Source organism: Atheta coriaria, unplaced genomic scaffold, assembly GCF_025399875.1.
Source record: "Atheta coriaria isolate IRGN ID8LTWV9N9 unplaced genomic scaffold, Caltech_Dcor_3.1 hic_scaffold_7_pilon, whole genome shotgun sequence".
In the NCBI taxonomy this organism is placed as follows: Eukaryota; Metazoa; Arthropoda; class Insecta; order Coleoptera; family Staphylinidae; genus Dalotia; species Dalotia coriaria.
In genome coordinates, this window is record NW_027045449.1 from 4,110,093 (window position 1) to 4,134,710 (window position 24,618).

Consider the following 24,618-nt stretch of genomic DNA (forward strand, 5'->3'; position numbering starts at 1 on the left):
TTCCGTTTCTGCGCCGAACAACAAACGCCTCCAGCTGATAATAATAGAATATTAATTATAATCAACGTGAAAAATATGCAAAATTTGCGAAAGATAATTACGCAAGTATTTCGTACTGGAATATTTCTACAGTTCCAAGAAAATATTATAATAAGAGTTTAAAATCATAAAAATTAAAATCCAATGTTTGGTGCTGCGGTACACACAAAATAAAAATACAATTTTAATTTAATAAATAAATAATTTTGAGTGTTTCAGTGACACATTGTATATTTACTGGAACGTCAAGCTACCGGACGATATTAATACCGACAATTTTTCATAGTCCAATTAATAATTAATTGTATACAATTATTTGGTAGCCTGGCATCGACGCACGAGCGTTTTACATGCGCTGATATTGTGCTATCGGCAGCGTTCTCAACTCACATTCACATTCACGTGTTCACTCACACACGCGAGTTAACTCTTAAGATGGTCGCTTACCTGCTGTAGAACTGGAAGTCAAGTCAAGCCACTCATTTGCATAATCACAACATTGATTTGCTGGGCATTTACGTCAGCGTAACTAATGCCTTTTTAAATGTTTATTAATTTAATATTCATGGCGCATGAGTGAGTACACGACCTTTTATGCTCACAATTATTAAAATATAATCAAAAACAAAAAACACAAAGCGAAAAAATAATCAAAATGGCGCCTGGAGACAGTGTTGAGTTATTTATTTAAAAATTTCAAGACGCGTACGCGTGTGTAACGGAATTTATTCATAAAAACCAATAAATTATATCGAAAATAATTTACGCATCGTTTTCGGTTACATACAGAAAGTGTTTCTCACTCTGGGACATTAATAAAGCCATAAAACGATTCTTGTAGAAGAGCAGATAGATACGCATCTAAACGCGAACATAATGCTACGAAACTTACCGGAATCTGTGTGCGACACACTGCTACATACAAACGCTATAGTCACACCGACGTGGACACGAGCTCATTCGTTGTATTTTTTTTTGCCTTCGGAAATTTTATTTCGTTTTTTATCTTTATTATGAATTGACGAAAAAAACCGGACGAATAAATAAAAAATAATTGAACGCTTTGACACTTCATTCAGATTTCACCTCCGATGTTGTGCTCGCATGCAGTAGTGACGAGGCAAGTGCTGGAAAGTCGAAAATAAAAAATTAAAAAAAATGGAGAAAAAATCTTTTATACTCATGTATATTTTATAGTCCACTTATTCGTTTAGTATTTACATAACAACAAATTTGGATATCTCAACATAATAATAATAATAGTAATAATAATAAAAAAATGTATTGCATTCTTCAATCTCGTCTCTAGAGCGTGTTTTCACATTTTCGAATAATTTAAACCAGAAAAAGTACCTGTGCACACGTTAAATTTATGTAATTTTTTTTATACCAAAAACATCCAACTATTTTTATTTTACTTTTTTCTTTTTGTTATGCACAATTTGGTTTGGTTTTGTTTGGATATTTTCTTTTAGGGGTTTTAATACTGCATCATGTCCTGAATTTGCAAGAAATTTTCTAGTCTAATACTTTCGTACAAAATATACTCGTATATACTACCACATTTACATACTCAATAATTCAGTTTACTCGTACATACTTGCTTGGAATAAGTTTTAGTTTTCTACCGTTCTATAGTTCACATTTCGTTTTTTTTTTGCATCATCGCCGTTCTTTTGTTGTTTATATAGAAATCAAATAAATTATATTGATAGTTTTATATCTATATCATCTATAGGTATATATTTACTCCCACTATTTACAAGATTCTGTTCGCTTATGTTTATAGTTTCACATTTTATAGTTTTTATCTCGAATTAGTATGCTTTAGTTTAGTATTTTTAGTTCTTAAAAAAAAACTCGCAAAATTATCAACGGATAAAATCATAAAAATAAAGTTTTGCGTCTCTATACGATGAAGACGTACTCTTTGGTTACTTTTTGGCCTGTAGCCGCACTCCGCTTTGTAGAATTTACCTAAACATCAGTAGTAATCTAGAGTCATTGGGAAGAGCGCGCGATGGGGCTGACTGACGGCTGGTTGGCGGGGCGTGGGGCGTAGGGGCTAAACCGATGCATTGACGGGAAGGCCGGCATCGCCTTGGGTAGTCGCAGGTCGGCGGAAGAGGTGCTAATGGAAGTGGGGCTCGGTGAGCCGGAGGAACTTGGCGTCGATGAGAGTGGCGGCGGCGGCGGCGTCATTTGCGGACGATGTGGTGCCGGTGGGCCGAGTAGACCCGGAGGAAGACCACCGCCGTGCATTTGATGCGATTGATGCCAGGGTGAAGTAGCACCTTGACTCCACATACCCAAGGGCATACCGGCGGCGGCTGCCGCAGCTGCCCGTTGCCCGAGGTACACTTGTTGAGCGCTCGGTGTGCCACCGCCGCCGCTCAGCAGCAGCGCGTGCAATTCACCGGGACTGTACGGACTTGCGCCGCCCGTCGCCCGCCCCCACATCTGAATATGTGCGCGAGCTTTCTCCATCATGGCGGCGGAGAAGAGCGAACCGGCGTTGTTGTTCTCTGCATCCAGCGGGTCACCGGAATAGAGACGCAGTGAGGAACGTAGAAAGTGTTGATCCATGAACAGGCTGTCCATTGGTTCTCTGTAAACAATAGATAGAGGCATTAAAATTCAATTCGGGATCAAATTTACAAAGGTTTTAATTAATTGTTTGTGGTCACTCTCAAATAGTCTCGTGGTGGTTCTTGACGTGAAAAACGGTGAAAGTGATAAGTAATAACTCATGCACCGCGGCTGTGATATAGAATTTAATTTCGGTGTGTTTTTTGGGCTGCAGCCCAGCATCGGCGCTCTCTGAACTGCTCCGAAGACCAGAAAACGAGGGCGTGGAACTGGAAGCCGCTCTGTAATTTTAGACAATCGTTGTCTTCACGACGACGGCTTGATGATATAATGAAGCCGACATATTTTCTCACACCTCGCGCCGTGCAGGTAGATGATAGGCCCCGAATGATGGATATGCTCTCGCACTCTCTCCCCTTCAACCACACGGACGGGCCTCATCAGTCCGTGTGGAGCGTTTAGCTGTTGGGCTGAGGCCGTGTGTTTGTGGATGCTGTTTTCCCAGTTATTTTCTCGTTTGGTTTTTTGCGCGCCGCTGCCGAAGGCAGGTTCTGTAATTAGGGCGGCATCCACGCACCGACAAAGACCCACACGGACTCAGGTAGAGTGCGCAAGCGAGGTGGAACGAGGTGGGCCCTGCGGGCGGAAAGGCGTTGGTGCGTTCGCCGGGCCCTCTCATTATCGGCTCACCGCGCCGCGCGGACGGCTCGCATCTCAATATTATTGATTGTTTTCTGCGCCAACCTCTCCAAACCTTCGGCTATGCCTGCTCTATTATGATTTGTTTAAAACGGAGGCGACAAAACTCGAACAATATAATAATTGCCCCCGAGGATCCGGTTAAACGCATCACTTTCAAGTGGCCCGCTACCCGCCGCGCGCTACCAAGTGGTAATTACCCGTCGATGCCCTCGAGGCAATCGGGTCTTTGTCATGGAAATTTCAGTCCTACCCAAAGCCGACACTAAACGATTCCTGCGTAAGACCCACATATCTATCTAATTTCTATCTGACTGGTGTTGAATGTGATTTAAGTGACAACTTTAGTTTCTCAAATTCGCCACAGATAATTAAATTTTGCTTGAGTGCAATTACAGAATATTATACAACTCCTAGGGCGGCAAACACCTTCACGGCCCGCGCAAAAAAAGACAGCTGTCTTGCGTCTCATCAAGTCTTATCTCAACCCGTGCTACCGACTTTGAGCCACCACGTTTATGAATCGTAAAAATGGCAATCGTCCTAATGTGGACATGCCTGTTTCATCACATGCTGATGACGGCGAAATAATTACCGTCGGTAGTCGTCGTTTACGACGTGTTTTCGCGTAATGGCATGGGCAGCAATTTTGGGCCGTAAAAAGCGTAATTAAAATCCCACGTACAGACACACCTTTGCAGAGTCAAACCACTGCGCAGCAATTTCCAACGGGCACCTACCTGTCAAAGTCTGTCAGACGCGAAGAGTCGCGAAACCCTTTGGCGAAAGGATTCGAGTCAATCTTGAGCTTGGTGATCAACTGGTTCTGATAGGCTGTCACGGCAGTGAAGACTGTCTCGGGGAAGATGTACGTCCGATACTGCTCCTGTTCCAGGTCCGTGATGGGACCACTATGGTCGCGGTACTTTACGATGTGTATTCTTGGCTGGTAGCGGTGCATGGAATTTAACACAATCTGCAAAAAAGGAAATATTCACAATTAGTAGGAGTTGGAGTATTGTTAGTAGTTGTTTACGTTGGTAAACAGCGGACGAAAGTCTAAAGTTTGAAGTGAATGTAAATCGCGTGCGAGCGGCGTGCGCGCCGACGGCAGCCATTGTGTGCCGGCGCGCCGCCAATCATTATTGCCACCAGGAGTTACGAGTGGGTTGCCAGGCAACCGGGTTTAACAGGGGGACCCGGAGTTTTCCGCACGGCTGAACGCAAGCGCTCTTCGGCCGCAGTACTACATACACACACACAAAGCTAGTCAACATTTCCATTGCCTCGCATTACACTTCAGACCCTTCGCTATCAATCGGTCCCATCTACGATTACTTCTTTTTATCATGCCCAAAACTACAAACGTCTACAAAATGGCTATTCGAGATTAAGCTTTAAGTACGCCAGCGGCTCGAATATAAAAGGGCGATTAAACACGTTAATTTCGCGTGAAAATTGCCTCGTAATTCATGAAAATGAAAACAGTTTTTGATTTGAACGCCGTATTTGTTTGGAAATGTCGTTGACTGGGTCGTTGTGTTTTTGGCCGAGTGCCGACATAAAATCCGGGGCCCGGTTTACCCCGCGAATCGATGCCGTAATCACGCTGATAACGCACCCAACGACACGCACGCACGCAGCCGAAATTTACCTTCGCCAATCACGCGGAAAACGCGGAAAACTCGCACGCGAGGCGCTAACGTATCAATTTACCGCGCGGGTTTCACGTATTATAATACCCGATAATCGCATCTCCATTAAGCCGAAACGGCGGCGTATAAAATGAAAATGTAACTCGATAACGCACCACCGCCGAAATTGATACGAAACATTTCACATTCCAATCGATAATCAAACAAAGCTTAAAAATCTACACGGTGAGAGGTTTTTTTATAAGTTAGAAAAAGGTAGTAGTATAATATCTTCTATATCTACGATTAATCAAACATTATTTAGAAAAAAGTTGATTAAGTTGTTTGCTCTCGCCGAACGCAAACATAATTTAAATATGAAAACCAAGCAACATTTATCACGTTTGATAAATGACAGTATTTTAATTTTTTAATTCCTACTTTATATTTTTCACGCGAGACGCAAACGTGTTACACAATAATTGTGGTTAAGTAAGTACGGAAACTCGTGCTCGAATGTTTGGATAATTTTTTATTAAAATCCACACACCACACCGTGCTGACTTGACGACTTGACTTGACGCCATTACGGCCGCGGCTAGTAAATTATTCAGGTGAAATATTACACTCTCCAATGCGTCCACTGGGGACGCTTTTTTTCTCTTGTGTTATGCCCAGAATACTTGCGACATTGCGACACTCGCGCTGGTATTAATCAAATCCTGTTGCGGTGTTGCACATTAACATCTATCTAACATTCTAACAACTTCAAATCACACGTACACACCATATCTTTAAGATGAGCACGTTTGCAGTTGGAAAATCAGTAGCTTGATTTGGTTTCATTTTGGTTTCAACTCCAAGGTGTGAAGAAAATATTCACACAGACACATTCATGCCCACGATGAATATTAAAAACGCGGAGTTATGATTATGTGACAAAGTAGAAGTATCTTGTCGCAGCTGCACTAATCCCTTGCTGTGCACCGATAGGATCTTGATGCAGCAAACCCACTTATATATGTGTTCTTATTTTGATTCTTTACACTTTTTTTTTCACATTCTGACGATGACTCTGGTTTGTTGAATGTATTGCTTGTTTTTTTTTTTTACTGAATGTATGAATGCATAAACGGAAAGGTGGAACACCTCTGTGACGTCCGTCTGCAACCCGGGACGCTGCGGGGCGTCCGACTCGGGGACAACGAATTTCTCACCTCACACGGTGCGCAAACGCACGAGGCGTGCGTTTTAATGTCGTTTAAATAAACACCAGGATTATAATAGTTTTATCCTAACCAACACCAAAGAAAACTAAAAAAAAACTAAAAAATTTCTTTGCTAGAATTTGGGGTTGTAATTCATTCGTAAGTACAATTACAGCGAAGAGCACTTAACAAAGTTAATCAATCATCCCCCCGCGGTAATGTTGACGTGAAAACATGGAATAAAATGGAATAAAATGGAACACGGCACGTGAGCACGCCCTCTAAGGCTGTGAAAGCAGCGTGTAAGGAAAATTATTTTCGTGTGCGATGAGTTCGCGAGGTCCGAAATTTATGCAAGTTGTAAATTATTTCAACGTTCTTTCCTTGGGTTGCGGTAGTGCGGTATTCATAAACCAGTGAAAGCTAACACGCTCGTGGGAGATCATTACCGCAATGCGCAGAAGGAAAAATTTGCTAATTTCAAGAAGTTTCCCAACTAGACGCTACTACAGACTAGACCCGCGACCACCCACGAAAGGTTGTTAACGGCTCGTACGTGATATCCTCAATGAAGGAACGTTCAAAACTCTTTTTGGCCGTTTTGCTTTGCTTTATTTGACTGGTGGAGCTGCATCTACGCATAAAACTGTAAACGCATTAGAAGTTGATTAAGTGGCTTGGGAATATTCACCGGGCAAAACCAACATGGCGTAAACTACACCGGAACAATCAGGTTCATCAACATCTTAAACGCTTAATTACCATTAAAACAAAGCACATCATCTTTGGATGTAGATATTTCACTAATTGAATTTACTTACTAGCTGTAGTCAAGTTGATGGTAGGTTCTGATTTGACTAAAAAGGGCGTAATGGTATTTCAAAAATGTGCCACGCCGAAAATTGATATTTGAATGCTTCACGTTGAAACTATGCGGTATTATGTGCGCGAGACGCGTCCGAATGTCGTTGACTAATTCTGCGCGTCAACGCTGAGTTATGATCCTCGGACCGGGCGCACCACGACGCCGTACAATCGCATTCCCGATCTGGGAGCATTAAACAAACTCACAAATTAGGACTAAACATGTGCCACTATTGTATTTCATTCCTCCCCGCAAGATTTATGCCAGCTGCTGTCGTTGATTATTCATTGCGACGATGTGGCTTCCACCTTCCACTCTACCAGGAGGGTAAACATAAATTATGATCTAATAAGAATGCAAAAATATAAGAACACGCCTTGCGTTAATTAATACTAATCCTATTAGCCACTAGAAAGTCTTCAACTTTAGTTGAACGTTACTCTACCAGCTTAAATATTGAAGGTACAGCCGTGGTAAGGGATTAAAGGTGTAAATTTATTACCATCTGCGTGCGATACTTGGCTTGTTAAGAAAAGCATTCAGAAAAGTTGACGCTATCAAAGCCTATCAACGGGTATGCTCCCGTGCAACGTGCCAAGTGCGGTTTGTATATAAAATTTTTATTATATTTAAACAGTCCGAGCGATAAAACGACGTCTTTAATCCAACGTGACCACCGTGCTCACACCATCATCGCATGTAAATCTAACGATTGGTAATAATTTGTAATAAACTGTGTTGGTTTATATTTATAGCCGACGAATAAATAACCAACCCATGTTTATTTAGTAAATTAAACAATTTTTCCTTTCGTCAAGGTGTGAATATTTAATACTCAGCATGGAGTTTTACATTCAGCAGGAATAGTGTTTAAGACTCTCTCTATTCTGAACATCACATCCGCCCAGGCAAAGCGCGCGGACCGGTTTATTCGGGCCGCGGCTAATTAATTTCGAAATTAGTCTCAATTATTAAATAAAGTTATTATCGGCTCGCAGCGATCTCCTTCTTCTTGAAGCTCTACTACAAAATATTTACGGCGGGGCGAACTTTACGAACTGGAAATTTAGATTGTCGAAGCGATCGCCTTCCAAAACACGCTTTCAAAGCAAGACTTGAGTGAGACTTTTGCTCTATAAATTTTAGTTCTGCCCATAAAAACAATTCAAGCGCCTCGACAACATACACAACCTATTATCCGCACACACCTGAAACCTGCGCACAGGATATTTTGAAACCAGCGCATATTAATATAGTAATTCATCTCATCGGCGTTTTGTGTTTGCATACAACCGACATGTGTTTGTTATAGAAATTAATTTCTATAACGAATCTTAATATGAATATAATCTTTTTAACACGCTGGTAATTATATATATGACGCTCATCGGCCGCAATAAAACGTTATTAATTGCCGAAAACAACATAATACAATCAACGTGAATAAAACCTCTGCGCGCAGGAGGTGATAAAATTTCGGAACGGAAAACAATTTACGTTTATCAAGCAGCTCAAGGCTTATACGAACATTTAATCCCGTGACCCAAACAAATAAAATATGAAAATGATCCGGATAACGCATTAAAATGCAAATTGAATGTGTGCTTCATTCTTTCCAGAATTTTTGAATTGCTGCGCGCGCGTCGTGTGGAAGAATTGGTTCAGGAGTAGTGGTGTGTATGCTGGGCACTCTTCAGGTGATATTTTATGGCGATGCAACGCGAAGAAGCTGTGCACCAGTGGGTGTACTTATTGGTGGGGCCCCTCTGCGGTGGTCCTCGCTGTGGCCGAGGCGACAATTTGTAGCGACTCACGACTCATAAACGAGGATTCTTGCCCAGCGTGCTGCGCGCTGGCAACGAGTTTACCGGACTGCATACACTACCATCATATCGCCAGGCTGAAGGTAAGATCGAGATGGAATTCTCGTTGTTAACAAATAGGCGACATCGTGCGTACGTGTGTTCGGCAGCAGATCGCGCAGCTCGCCAGCTCGTTTGGTACGTGTGAGGGATTAATTTATAACTCTTTTTCTTTTTATTACTCAGGTGCACACACAAGCTGGTGTGGTGTGCCATGGTGTGTTTATATGTTTATTTGCTTGCTGGTTTCGGTATTAATGGAAATTCTGCGCACTGTCGCAGATGGAGTTGTATATATATTTTCTTTTGCGTATAATTTACACACCGCGCAACTTGGAACAGGAAAACGTAAGTCTTGTGCGATGAGGAACATAAACGATAATTGATTCGTTTAAAATTGCATATCCACCTGCGTTAAACCATCAAGCGATTGCGATTATTGCGCCTACCTACCAACTCTTTTGAATTTATAATTTGCGAAGTTAAAATCTGTGTGGTTGAGGTGAAAATTAAATGAAATTTACCTGGCCATTCTTGTCCATTTCGTTGTTGGTAAGTTTGACTTTCTCGAAGGAGACGACCTGTTTTCGTAACTGCTCTCCTGAGTAGGGTGAGTCTGGATGTGCGTAGAGTCGACTCGGTGCTGGTGGGTCAGCTTTACCCGCCACCAGCCACGAGGAACGGTGATAAGCGTATCGGTAACGTTTGTTATCAACAGGAACAATATCTAACAGCACGGCATATCGCTGGTCCGGTCGGATTCCGGTGAAGGATACCCTGAGTGTTGGAAACATTCTCCTGAAAATGAAAGAAAAACTCATTAATTTTCATGTCGGCGTAATTAATTAATAATTACTAGATTAGTTGCCTAGGGTATAGTTTTACATATGTCGACAGAAACACTATATTCACAGAAATGTTCTGTTTTTTTTTTCGGTTTCATTTCCATCAATTTCTGACATTTCTCGACGTGGAAAAAGCCCGTCACATGTGTTATGAACATTAGGGCTGGAATTATAAGCGCACACGCACGATGCTCACCAGATAGATACGGAATAAACAAAAAAAAGTACGTTCGGGTGTTAAAATACCTAAATTACCCGCGTTCGAATGTTGGACAACCTGTTATTACGGTTTCCGCAGGCCGGGGAGCGCGCACGGCTGTCGATCTCGCGGCTCTCCGGCTCGACACCTTTGCGTGCGGAGAGGTGTAAAAATTACACGTTCGCTTAATCGCGAATAATAACAAACGGGGAGCGCGAAGAACGCGCTTACCGCAGGGGCTTCAAAAGTGCCGAAAAATGCACCAAACATTCAAAACCGCAAAATTAAAACAACTCACAACTTCAAAATCGTGTTTCATAATTTTTTTTGTAGTCATTTACGTATTTATTACTTGCAAGGTGCAACCAGATATGACCCACTTTATAAATTATTTTAAGATTTTTTTTTCGTGTTTGTGTAAAAAACATAAGTCTAAGACGGTTAAGAATCAAAATTATTAATTACGACATTAGTCTACGACTCTAGATCATTAATAATGGCAATTTTCATAAATTATGTTAACGTTGTTAAAAAAAAAAGAAATACGTTGCAGGGTCGAACACGTTAAACTGTTCTAGTATATACTATGTAGTAGGACGAGTGCAAGTACACGAAAAGCCTCTCGCAGCGCTCGACCTGCCATTCATTCCATCATGTTTCGTGCTGCACGTTCCATCAAGTTTCCACACTCTTTAAACATGTTCAACATGCATATTTACTTTGAGCCCTCGTCGACGCATCGGCTTTCCTTCCACCTTCCACCTTCCACCAACCGCGGTTATTAATAAGCGGCGCGAACGGACTTAACTCATCTCTCATCCGTAAAAGGCTTCAAGACTTCCGGTTCCATCTACATACATACCCACACACAAACGTAAAATTTAGGTTTGCTAATGATTTTTCTGTTGGGAATATTTCTATAGTTATAATGGCCACAAAAATGTTTTAATATTAATATTAGTAATTGACCGTTTTAATGACCGAGTTTAAACTCTATCCACACGGTACACACACAATCATTTTTATAGATACATTAAAAAGCAATTAGAATTATGTTGGTACTTCCTAAGCGTGCGCTCAAAAGTGTTCGAACACGACATCATTTGCCTCCTCATTCACATTCATACGCATACACTGCTTTCGTGATATTGTTGTTCTTGTTCTTGTGGCCTGATGATGATCGCGTTATTTCGCTCGTTTTGCTGTTTTATACACCGTTTTACCTGCGCATCTGCAAGCTCGCGAGCATTCAAAACGCCTTTCTGATCACCGCACGTAGATAATAAAACCGCGTGTGCGTCGTTTCACAAAAATTAAGCGCAAATTGAAGCACAATGCGCATTCATATATTTATTACGAGCGCATTAATACTTAATCCACGACATGACTAACAAGTCGCCGGGTATGAACAACTACACTGTGCGCAACAAGAGTGGCAATGAAGGATTATAATTAAAAACAGTTGCGAGCACTCAAAGCCTCTCAAAGACATACACTACCACATTTATACACTTAATATTAAAAGGTGTGTGCAACGGAGTAATTGTTCCTTCGAGTTTCACATATTCGTTGAGACCCATAACGTCGTGTTATGACTTCTATTGTGACCGTTTCAATTGTTATTATAATATTTTATATTTTATAGTTTATATCACAGAGGTTGGCAAGGTAGAAATAAACTTTTTATTGTTTTATGTTGATGGTTTCATCGTTGACGTTTTTAGTAGTATTTTTTTAGATTTTAGATCTTTTTACGGTTTATTGTAGTTTTTAATGTGTTGCGTGCTAAGATCGATGGCTCGTTAGTGACTTAAGTCAAGAGTCAAGTTTTCTGGGTAATTTAGTGTTTGTAGTAGGAAAAAATACGTTGTCACTCAATCAAGAACATCAACAACATCAAGCAACAAAAACAATTTGATATAAAAAATTATTAAAAAATCGCTAAAACTTTAGTTTTGATGAAGTAAATTTTTACGAACTAATGAAAAAGCTCGTTTGTGATGTTGAGCGTGCTAAGCATCTCGTGTGTGAGAACACGCGCTGTCATTTGTGTGATTACTAGAGCTTCAATTACACAGCGTACAATTTTCTACAATTATAAAATGTTTAAACATGTTAAATCGTTCGGGGAGGTCAAGTTGAGATTTACGCAATTTACTAATTCATTCAGTAACATTACATTAGCGATGATTCTATTATTATTCAATTATCAAATAAATTTAGTGTTTTTGTTGAATGATTTCAAGTATAAATAACAATTTTTACGTTTTCTGTTTGTTTGTGGCTCTCGCGTGTTTTGCGCTTGGTTGTAGCGGCGTTTCTCGCATTTAGTTAATAGATTAGCGTGGCAATTTCGCAATTAAGCGTTTGGCATTTACACATTCTCATGGCGGCCATTATTCATATTTAATCTCACAGGCGAGCGAAGTGCACGCGTTGGAAATTCGATGTGCAAACGCGCCAACAACAGTCGACATCGTCGACAATCGACACGGAAGAACGGAAATAACTCAAGAGTGCCGCTCACAACACTTAATACACTTATAAAACAAAACAAAACAATGCTTGAAAGCTCGAACGCAAAGATAATCACACTAATAATAATAGTGGATGGAACGCATCTGCGTTTGTGCTCTTTCAGGCTAAAAGAAAACTCAAAAACTGCTCAAAAAATCTGACAGAACAACACTTCGTATTCGTAGAAGAAAATTATACGTGTTCGTAATAAGCGGTTTGGAGACGCGTCGATCTAATGATACTTTTTTCGGGTTTTACAAAACACACCGAACCAAAAAGAGACACCTTAAGAAGTTGATGTCTTTAGAAAGGTGTTTGTTCCATTTTCCACCTAGAAATATTGTTTATTTCTTAAAATATTGCATAGATCTATGAAGTGATAATTATTCAGTTTTCAACGTTTCATACGCACGTCAAAATATCGAAAATTTACGACGTCGCATTTCGCACTAAAAGTTGTTTGAGTTTTTAATTGGACTAATTGTTTTCCTTCCTTCTTCCGTTCTCCAACACATTGCTGTGTTGGCTTTGAGAAAGAGGAACTGCGAGGCATGAAAAGATGATGAATTGGGCTGTAAATAATCCGTACCCCCTGAGAGTGTGCCGTGCCAGCTATCGATTAACGATAAAAACGTTGTTTAAGCATTTGTATAACAACACTTGACTACTATTTCCGTCCTGAAGGTAGGCACCAACCCAACAAGCTTAAAATTCACCTGCCTCTCTTATACTTAAGACTTGCAAGTAGCTACTAACTAAGAACTTCAACTACAAAAAGATAAAACACGTTGTTTGTAAAATTTACAGATCGAAGCAGAAAAAAAATCATTCAACTATGTGTTGGTTATAAAAATACTTTACACCTCTAAATGTGACTACAAATGTGTCCCCCGTATGCATTGAGAATTTGTCTGCGGAGATAATTCCGTGATTATTTATGTGCTGGACACTCGGGGGCTCGCGTCGACGATTATTACCCGCCTCGAAAATTCTTTAACGAACGTTTATCAAAACCCAAAACCAAAAACACCTCAGCGCACGAACCGGGCCATGCAAGCATCCCATTCGTATTTTATTTTATTGTTATTACGGAATGTTTTTGTGTGCGCGACGCGGCGCTATCATTTATATTCCTTATTAGTAGTCGTCAGCAGTATACCGAGTGTTGGATACACTTTTTCACTTCGGGGTCAACGCTTTTGATTGATTGTCTTTTTATGAAAAGCAAATTGCACCTTATACCTCATGCGCACGTGAGTATTAGACGGCGCGCGGGTATAAATTGCGCGAAAATGTCCACGTCATTAATCAAAAAATCAATTTGCAAACGCCGGCGCGCCACACTTAATTCATTCACTTTGCGCCGCCATCGCCGCCACTCGGCACGTTGTGCGCGTGCCTTCGGTAATAATTGCTTCATTTCGTTACTCGCGTTCTAACAGAGCGAAAAACGATAAAATTCGCATTCGAATTTGGAAATCGCTCGTAAAACGCGTCGGGTAGCTGCCTTTTTTAACTGCCGAATTTCGATTTACGAGCGGTCAGCCCTTAATTGCAATTACAAATATTAATGGCTTGAGATTTTTTTGTTTTTGTTTTAAATACAAAAAAATATATTCAACTGTATTTTTACTTAACATGGCTAAAGTATGATGTATGTGTAAATGTGCGTTCGGCGCAGGTGTCGGCGCGCCGCGCGTCGGTCGATATGACATCGGGGGCGGCGTCGTTGCGCGCCACCGCCGCGGTGACAGGTGCGCGGCCGGGTCCCTCATCGGTAATTGTCGATAATATTAATTCGCGCACGCTCGCGTGCTATTTTCGGGCTCGCTTTGATTGCGTACGAATGAGCCGCCGCCGACACGTTCACGTTTGCACCGGCGGTGCGGTCCGGCGCGGTAATAACAGGCCCCAGAGGCCGACGCGCCGGACCCAAACACGTAGCGCGCACTCAACGACGAGCTTTAAACAATTTCGTATGTTAATTAACCGAAGCGTTTCCCTACCCCGTCCTATATGCCAATTAAGTAATTACGTATGCAGATCCGACACCTTTCCGTTTGATCGCCGGACCTAGGCTCTAAATAAAGTTGTAAAAATATAAAAATTATAATTTTTTTTGTTGTTGGATAGGCAAAGACAAAGATCGATAGGATTTTTTTCGTTTTCATCTTGTGTTAAGGTGTGGGTTTTTTTTGGGGTGGCAAACAGGATGCAGGGTCAAGTCTCTCGGCTGTAACTGGCTGGGCCTTGGAGTAAGGGTGCGCACCCCTTGTAGTGGCGTTGGCGGCGGCGGCGGCAGAGATAGATGGTGGATGCGCCATCGCAACGCGCCGCAGATCGATACGCGGCAGATGCTCGCTCGACCACCACCACCACGCCCTTGGGATGCCAGCCATCCAGCCTCCTTCACTGCCACCGCCGGCGTCGCCCACCGCCACGCTCACCTATCCTGTCACCAATGCGCGCTCGTAATTAATGAGCCGGCGGTCTGCAGTGAAACGATAATTCCACGTTAATGGCGAACAGGCGACCCCGCATCAACGACGCCCGGGCGAAATTTACAGCCGGGCCGTTAATCCCGCCGAACCTATAAACATGCATCATATTGGACGCGCACTTTGTTATTACTGGAAATTAATTTAATTTCTACCCTTATACACACCGCCGTTGCTGGTGCTGCTCGCCGCGACTTTGGAAACAATCAATTTTCCAACTTGACCGAGTTCATTGCCACAACTCGTTTAGAAAAACGTTAACAACAATAAAACGAGCAGGAAAAAAAATTGTAAGCCACTGCGCGCGCTCACCTGGGCGCACATAACCTACGGGCGCGTAATTACACGCGCGTAAAAGTGTTTCCCCGGCTTGGGGTTTCGACGTCCCCTCGGGGTAATTTTTCATCATCGAAATGGTAGGCACTTCACGCTCACGATATTACACTTTTTACATCGATGTGCATTACGAGCAATTACAACACTCACAACATTTTGTGAATGTCGATTACACAAGGTCTTCCAATAAGTCGACCGAACAAGGTGGAATCAATTTGTGCAACACCTTATATGACCTCCTCTACCATTTCATGCTCACATGCTGGTTTAAGCGGACTCTCCAAGCTTGTAATTATTAATCGAGCACGGCGTTTAGCAGTTAAAGCTCGAGTGTCTCGACTCGCGGTCGAATACTTCCGGTCCCACATCCCCGTGGCGCTCCGCGCGCGCGCGCGCAACCCAACTCCGTTTCCGTCTTAACGATTGGCCCTGGTCGCTGCGATCAGATAAGGGGCTATCACCTGGATAATCTGGCGCAATTTAGAGATAATATATAACGCGGGCCAGCTTGTTCCCGGCCGCGTGCGGGGCATTCTATGACAAATAACGTCTCACATATCATCCGCCTAATGATCCCGCTACCCGCGTTGGAGCTTAAGTCCCCTCTCCATTTTAAACGCTAGATTTTAACAGTCCGTGCAACATTACAAACGTACGAGCGCCGAATTACCCCACATTGCCAACAATTGAACCCCAGGTCCGAGAGTGAGACCTTTCTGGGGTCCCCGGTAATGCGACTGGTTAATGCTGGTTGAGTCGTACGATTTGGTGACGACCACAGAGAGGAAGTTGTGAAACCTAAACCTTTCGGTCAAATCCGCATTTTGGGCTGAATCTTGAACCAGCACGAATTGGACCGAAAATTGGGTGTTCTGTAATGTGTCTTAAGTTGGCCGAAACGCCGTTGATTTACTTAACGGCTTTGTAACGCGACGTGACCGACGAACGTTAAATGGATTAATAATTTACACCGCGGAGTTGTCGGACATGCGAAGCCGGAATAAGACTTTTGGGGCGACTTAATACCACTCTGGTGGTATGCCTTGGATCTCGCGGGTCGGCTCGAAAATGTAAATAAAAATTATCATATAAAAACGCGATATTTATCATAATTTCCTCTCTTTGTTTTATATGATGGGCACTCATAAGTTGACAGCGCGCAGCTGCGGCTGGGACTGTGTCAGCTGGGGTATTAATGATCGCTTTGTAATTAACTCCGGCTCTCGCGCCAGACCACTGCCTGAAACACTAAACATACACTCGCTGCGTTCGTTCATTCATTCATTCATGCATTAAGTGCTCCCAGAAATATGCTTTTATTAATTGTGCTTGCCGATTAATAGTTGTAGATTTTACGGTTCTATTGAGGAGCTGACCTCGACTCCTATGATTTGAACTTGAGACTTGCTTTGCTGATGTTGGCAATGTGTCGCAATATTTATGTTGTATGCAATAAAATGTCATACGACTGGAAGTGGACGGACGCGCTCGGGTCGTAAACGGACACACACTTGTTAAATCTTAGTCCTTGGTGCTGCCCACCCACCTCGCGTCGTCCGAACCCGACCTAGAGCGAGCCGTTGACGTTCCACGATTTACGAGCCATCGTCCCACCCGCTGCTCGTCTTACAATCGCAAATTTCTGTTTGTTTTCTATTCTTATCTGTGAATGATGGTTTTTAGGACGCGGTCAATGGACCAATTTAGAATAACGTTGAAAATTAGCTAGGAGACCTTGTTGGAGTCAACGTGACTCAACTTGACTCGGCTTTACTTGCCCTAGTCAGAGTGATTGTTGTCGATTTTCATGGTTTTTGGTGTTTGGTGACGACTGATGGTAACTTCCGAGAACATTGGAAAGTTGTTTACCAGCAGTCTAATACAAATTTTTGAAGCATACAAAGATTTCATCGTGTCAAACCTCAATGAGCAAAACATTCCATAAAGTTATTGTGTGCGTGTGTGTTTTATTGCTTGCTTGTTGTCTATTGACATTGTTGGTCTCTTAAAGGTTCGATTTTTGCAGAAAGGGAGGCTTGAGGTTGTCCCCGATTGTAGAAAGTTAATCCGAATCTAAATGCTGCAAAGCCCTGCGTAACAAATGCGGCAATCCCCGGCGTGATTTGATTTAGAGAGAAATCTGAGTTCTAATTAACTATCCGCCCGCACCCGACCCCATCGCGGAGAGGTCGGGCGGGGTCCCGAGAAGAAGAGAGCATCAGCCGGCGTAGCGAGAGCATTACGGCGCCATTTCCCGCTACATTTCCGGAATTATACCAAATGGTAGTGTATATAATTCGGAAAACTCTCCCCTCGCTCTCGAACGCGAGGGGTGGGCCGAAGTTGTCTTCATTGATTTCCCAGCGTAAGCCCAGTAAATTGCTTTTTCCGCCGCTTTCGTTCGTTTCGGGCGCGCGCATTCCTAAACGGCCCTCTTTTCTTGTAAATACCAGGGCTTTTCAGACTTAATTTATGGTCAAGGTGAGATTCCACCCTCGCATCCATTATTATATGCCTTGTGTACCAATTCAATTAGTTTTTCATATTTTATGTGCAGCAAAAGATTTTCAAAACATCTCGAAACGTAATAAAAGCAAGAGCTGTTTTTTTTCTTCTTCTCCACTCCGCGGGGGCACTCGGGCTGTCAACAAAACGACCCGTCGACCCGCGTGGAACAATTATAATTAATCGAAACGAAATCGCAGTATCGTACAGCGCCCAAAGAAGTCGACGTTATGACCGGCTCCGTGGATCGCACGCTGGGCGCTTGAACAGGCGACGCGTTTTTTATAATCGCGCTTGGGTCTTAAAAACACTTAACAAGTGTCGCTCGCTGGCACCCAGCTCAACAACAATGCACACACCAGGGAACTTAATGTGTAATATGTAATATCGACAACGATTTAACGATTATTCCGCGCTCGCCTCGTGTTTCTCCCCGTACCGAATGAGTGTAATAACCTGCGAGAGTGACCAGCGTCGTAAACTCTCATCTGACACAACATAACCTAACTACCTAACCAGACAAAAACACAGATGCATAATCAAATTTTCAGTAAGCTTCTATATTGGAATGTTTCCAAATAAATTATTTCGACTTTTATGCAAAATTTTACTTGTAACTGATCAAACATCATTCGAAATGGTCGTAAAGTGTGTTGATAGAGTTATCCAGCAATTAAGATGTGTCCCGATTGTATCTGATGATACCCACCTGCTGTACAGAACGAAAGAGAATACGTTGGAAACGGATATGATATCCTACCGAAGATGGTGGTGGTGCGCTCGCCTTGAGCGCCACCATGTGACCATCGATACTCAATCGTAAATAACAGGAGCGCGATCACAACGCCCGATAGGTCCCAACAAATTGTTTTTTAATACGCGCTTGTCCCAAAGTAGGTAATACAAATGTTAAATGTTTAAAGCGCATAAAAATTCCCTTCTTGAAATGACATAAAATCCACTAACAAGCAATCGTAGTCCCCAAGAGGCCAGACAATGAGATTTATTGTAAACTATATCAAATATACTGGGTGTTTTTAATTTGCGGGAAATATTACCAAAGTTTTTTATAGAGTTGTGATGTTGATATCCTGTATGCGAGTCAGGTAATCATGAGTAGGTCGCACCCGATCATTGTCTCATTCGTGATTCCGACGTGGTTGTGCTCGTCATCGTGGTGTCGTAGTTGTGTGTCGCCGTTTCGGGATGCGGACAGATGTTCCGGCACCGAGGTGGGACAATAGCGGTAACGAGGTGGCTGTCGCAATGCACACACCACAACAATCGAATGTAGCTCATACAAACGTGACGCGGAGGTAACACTCACAATAATGTAATAATATAACAACCACACGAGCTAACCGAATTGTGTGGTTAGCTCAGTGAATGCAGAACGAAAACGACAAAATGACACCACGACGAGACCAGACCATCGCCAGTGAATTGTGGCGATTGCATGGGCAGAGACAGCGGGGCCCAACAGTCGTGAAAATGACCTGGAGGCTGACGATTTAATGCGATATTATTTTCAACTTCCAAAAAGTCGCGGCACAGCCGGTAGTCGTTGAGCGTGGGCTTGATCGCTTGATGGTTTCAAGCACACCGCGACTTAAGTCCTCCAGACTGCGCGCGCGTGTGTCACTTTCCGGCCCCCGAAGCCAAAAAAACAGCGACATTTACGGGCAAACAAAAGCGAAAACTTAAATTACACTCACCACAACAAATGTGTCAACAAAATGTTTGCCGCGCAAAAGAATAAAAACTCGCGCATGAAAGGAAAAAAACTTGGCAAAACCCCTAAAGCGCCTGAATGTAGCTTTGGACGTATGGTTTAATTCGAAACAAGAACAAAAAACAACGCGCGCACCTTACAAAGCTTACTTACACCTTGAAAGCACATAATAACATAAGCGATGGGTGAAAACGTAATGATGAAAGGGCCGGCGGGCGGATGCCGCCAACAACACACAACGTTTTCTTCATTCATATAGACATGCACATAGCACATGCAGTGATATTACTCTTATGGTGTGCAGTCCTATGTAAAGCAGACTGTCTTTTGTCTTTTATTTCGCCGCGGCGCGCATCGACACCGACTCCGCGCGCGCTCTCTGCATTAACAGCTTTCGGGTGGAGGCGCTGACGCCGATGAACACGCGATACGATCATCAACACAACGGCGACATTTGTAAAACACGTACACCATGACAGTACAGTGTACACTAGACTGCAGGGAGTTTTTTACTTCATTTTATTTATTAGTAACATCACAACGTTTTTTGTTTCGTTTTTTTTTTTATTAGAGTAGAGTAATTGCGGTTTTGGTCGTCTACATTCAACAAATGTCATTAAATCAAACATAAAACCAGTTTTATTTTAATTCTATTAGGTTATGTATAAGTTTACTCTTTGCTAATGATGTAATTTTTCTCGATCCGCCAATATTAAGTTATAAAACACGCCAGGCCAATAACATAAAGATATATCGTGCGATTATACGAGCAAATTTGTGCTCGAGCACGCTTTAACTACAAGACAAAAAGCGCGCAATGAAAATGACGATTAAAAACGCATCAGACGGATCGGATGCGTGCGGACTATCACAGACCTCGACGCGCATCATTTAAAGCGTCTAATTTTCCTGTCACACTCGTTTCTTCCCTGCCCGCCGGCGCAAAATTACTGAAATTAAACCCAGTGGTCCCATCGGAATGACCGAATGATTAATTTGCACGCACGCCCGCGATAAAACCCCGCTCGTAATCAATTTGTCGCGAGTTGCACTTGCAGTCGGCGAAGGGTTGGTAAACAAGTGAATTCTGCAACGGCGTTGAATTGTTTCCGATTGTTAACAAGACAATGGCAGCGATTTGTCACTCGACTGACGATTTACAATGCTTCGCGCCGCAATCTACAATGGCCGGTGTAAAAATCAGTTTGTTCGCGCGGTGTACGAACGCTCGAATACGTACGCCGCGCACGCAAACGCTGCTTTTGTTGTCCGCTAATTGCAAGCGAAACGCTGAAAAAGTTGTCGCCTTGAGTGAGCCTGAAAGTTTAAATGCGCTAAAGTTGTAGCTGCATTTTAACAAACAATAAATACATTACGCGATAGGCAATAAAATCGTCGCGGTCAAGAATGTCGATCATAAAAGGCAAAGCTATTAAAATTATTAAAGTGCGCGTCCATAGCTCGGGCTTGCGTCGTGGATTAGAAGAATGGACTTCACCATCGATATGTGTTATATGTTAGACTTTTGTTCGGCGTTTAGTTGGTTTCATGTAAGAAAACTTTGATTTTTTCTTTCTTTTCTTTTTAGGGTTGCTGCTGCTAATGGATTCGACTTGTGGCGCGTCTACTGCAGTCAAGTTCAGGTTAGTGGTCGAAGCGTGTATGACATGTGTCAGATTTTGTTGGGAGATATTACGAGATATGAAACTCGGGTTGTTTTCAACCACCGCGCGCGAGATGCACCTGTTCCTCTCGGATGAATGAAGCGCATAAAAATGTGTGCGTTTTCGACGTTTTGACGGGCGACTCGCATCGAGGGTGATTCGACAGAAAGCCTAATGGCTTATTAATATTTAAAATATTTTATCAGAAATTCCACAACATATTTTTTATTTCAGTTCTGGGCGCGTTTTGTTTTTATCAGCGACCGACGGTAAACGTTTTGCTGGTTAGGGCATTAAAGAAATTAATTAGTGACAAGGGCAATTACGACCGCCTGCGATAACATTAATTATTGATTTGTTCCGGGACAAGAAGTCTATTGTTAGCATGGATGTGATGTGTAGCGGCGCTTAACTGCCACGAGGGGCGACAACCCCGATTGTTCTCTAAGTGTCGTGATGTGATGTTGCTGGTTGTTTGTGATTTTTATTAGAGGGGAGATTTCATCTCGACTCCGATGCTCTATTCTACACTCGAGCGAGCGAATTGAATTGTTCAAATCACAATTTCACGCCTCTCAAACAATCGTTCAATTATTTAGCGAGCGCGCAATTAATTACGACTAGCTCCCAACTTCCAATTATCTGTTGGTTTCTTTTTTTTTGGCCTTTTAGTTGGAACAGTTTTACAACGCGAACGTAATCATCATGTTGAATAAATAGAAGAGAAAGGTTTGTTGGTTGGAACTCTAATAACTAAGAACCATCTCGATTGTTGTGTTGGGTCGAATTATGTTTTATGACGTGGACGTGCACGGTTCACTTTTAATGGCGTACTAATTAATAGCGGCCTCATAATGAGCGACGCAAGATGGTAAAAAAGTACTGTTCCGCACCGACGCCGGAAAATAACAACCACATTTGCTAAATTGGAAGGCTTAGAAGAGTTTGGTGTGCCTACCTGCCAGTCTTTGTGATGATCATCTCGGTGCCGAGATCATGGAACTTATCCCAGAGATCTTTCGTTTCCAAATGGCACTCGACGCTCAGGAGCTCGTCACAATTGCAGAAGATTTTGTTTTTGGTGGATTTTGTCACAGGAACAAGGTCGGGGCTCTCGCGGTCGATGTCCGCTGCGTCGGACCCACAATCGGACATCGGCGGCGATGCTTGTCGCGACTTGTGTTTTCCCTGTCGTACGGAGGAATGTTCCCCGTCGGAGCACTCCTCGACGTCCACTTCGATGTCATCGTCTTCGGGAGCGTCCAGACTTGGAGAACTCAATCGCGAGTAGCGTCCTGTCGAACATGACAAGAGCAAATTAGATACCTTGGACTTTGTTGATATAGATTTTGATGATGTGGCAGAATTTGATGTTGTAGGATTGTACTGACCATCGGATGCGAGACGTTCCGGCGTCGCCGGGCTGCGCGCACAGGGTTCCGGCGAACTGGAGTCTCTCGCCATGATGGCGGCTATGGAAAAATCGGTGGCGCGACTTTTCGCCGTCGGCACGAGCAGCGCAGCGGCACTTTCCTCGGGCATGATGGCTCCAAGAAGCATTACCACAGCAGATCACCACTTGAACACGCGTTTCCCGCACACCGAACACAGTCTTACACCCGTTTTGCAATAGGAAAACTCGCGAAAATGTCCTGCAGACGTTTGTTCTGCAAACCAAGTGGAACTCTGGCGGGTCTAATAGCGACGCATAGCGAGGACCACTTTTCAGGAGCTGCGCTAACAGACTGAGCACTACGACTGGCCGGTTCTCTCCCCAACACCTCCAAACTGGTTGCTGAGGGCGGAGCGTTGTTTAACGCTAACTGTGCGCTACCCAAACCAAGGCGGAGCCTCGCACTTTGCTCCCACCACATCAGTCCCCGTTTCTACTTCCAACTGTTGTAGTGTGGTGTGTGGTCCCACAACGGCAGGCGCTCGCGGAGATGTGTATCGCGGGTCGCGCCTCACTGAAACTATCAATCAGGGAACTATGCGGTGGCGGTGGCGACATGCTCTGTAGACAGGCCACTTGATGGCCACCCTATGGCCCAATCCAAGGGTCCCGCGCGCGAACAATCGTCATTAATTTATTTTCGACCCCCGAAGGAAAAATCTATTTTAGGCTGAGGGCGTGCGCGGAAGTGCCGTTTTATTGCGTAACTCCACAAAGGTGGAACTATGGAACGTTAGTGGAACGATCGATTAAGATGAATGAGCAAACGTGTTGAACCGGCACTCGGATGTGCTTAAGAATAGGAACCAGGCAGCCACACACGCAGCAGTTTATTTGATTGCTGTTATTATTGACGTGCGGGCACGTGCATCGTGTGAAAGCGTTTGTTTAACTTTAAGCTTCGGCGTTCAAGTCCAGGTGGATCATGACTCCATAAATTCGCTAACTGGCTCACGCCACGTTCAGTCTAGTGCGACCACATTTGAAATCCGTAATTTAATGTCCTTTAAATGATAGCATTCTACGAACGGGCAAACTGTTCTCTTTTTCTACTGTGGGGCACAATACTCAAAGTTTACATTGCGTTACACATTTGGAGAAGGTCATAAATTTCGGCAATGAATATTCCGGTGACATCTATTAGGTGCATTCAAGGTTCTTAGGGTTTTGACACCCTGTTGCTTGGTGGCCCACCAACGTGCAAGGGCAAAACAAGCAAACGTGTATACCACGTATTGAAATAACCTTGACCATATTGCACGCCTTTTAGCGTTTCAACAATGCGAACAAGACGCATCGGCGTTGTCCTAACCGCAGTCTGGAGAAGGCTGAATGTGCAGTTAATTGGCAGTTAGGGGTGCCCTCTCGACAGGCCGGCCTTCTTATATCACCTTCGGCTCGTTGCCCACGTCGGCTACCCGCTGTTCGTGTTGTTCCGTTTCAGTCTTTATCTCGTGTTCGTGTGTTTGTTCTGGCTGGCGCGCACTTTACATTATAATTTTCAATTCAAGAGTGCTGGACGCGCCCCTTGCTGACTTTGTCGATTTACGACCTAGAAATGTCTCTTAAATCTTGTTTGAAATACGCAAATAAATAAGTGGATAAATGCGCGCGCGCAGTTTTAATGCTTTATTGACTCTATCTCACAGTGATTGGTGAGGTAAAAATTGAGCGGAAAATTTTGCAGTTTCGAGTTCAATCCGATTCGTTTCGCAGGTCCGGTTGCAAAAGCCGTGTAAACTGTAAATTTAAATCTCATGTTTGTTTGGACTGCGGTGTATAAAGCGTGGCTAACTCGGGCATAATCTGTCGGGGTATTAACCGGCCATTTGTAATGCCCCCGGAAAACGTATCCTTTTCACGTCCGCCAGCTCGCCAGCGCTCCATTGTGGTGGAAGCCAAACTATTAATCATAGAACCCGGCATTGTGCGCGATATATAAACAAGTCCTTTTCATGTCATCGGATACCTGA

General features: G+C 43.2%; 1 protein-coding gene and 1 long non-coding RNA gene across 2 annotated transcripts in view; one reads left to right on the forward strand and one right to left on the reverse strand.

Moving 5' to 3' along the window:
• Positions 1 to 24,618, forward strand: part of LOC135795771 (uncharacterized) — a 59,206-nt gene that overhangs the window by 15,418 nt on the left and 19,170 nt on the right. The window contains exons 2-3 of the long non-coding RNA XR_010549142.1: positions 8,654 to 8,940; positions 21,117 to 21,171. This is a non-coding gene — a long non-coding RNA (uncharacterized lncRNA). The remainder of the gene's footprint in view (positions 1 to 8,653; positions 8,941 to 21,116; positions 21,172 to 24,618) is intronic.
• LOC135795770 (T-box transcription factor TBX20-like) lies at positions 1,210 to 22,943 on the reverse strand. The gene is made up of 5 exons (XM_065307553.1): positions 22,584 to 22,943; positions 22,151 to 22,487; positions 9,421 to 9,694; positions 4,068 to 4,303; positions 1,210 to 2,647 (listed from the first exon to the last, which is right to left on the reverse strand). Exons 1-5 carry the CDS (start codon positions 22,750 to 22,752, stop codon positions 2,041 to 2,043), a joined length of 1,623 nt encoding a protein of 540 aa, XP_065163625.1. The 5' UTR covers positions 22,753 to 22,943; the 3' UTR covers positions 1,210 to 2,040.

Bases quoted from the DNA above. Each gene is read 5' to 3' on its own strand.
- LOC135795770 (XM_065307553.1), bottom strand. From the start codon at position 22,752: ATGCTTCTTGGAGCCATCATGCCCGAGGAAAGTGCCGCTGCGCTGCTC. The intron at 22,488-22,583 runs GTCAGTACAATC...CATGTTCGACAG, and splicing joins GGAACGTCTCGCATCCGATG to GACGCTACTCGCGATTGAGT. The intron at 9,695-22,150 runs GTAGGCACACCA...TTTCATTTTCAG, and splicing joins ATCATCACAAAGACTGGCAG to GAGAATGTTTCCAACACTCA.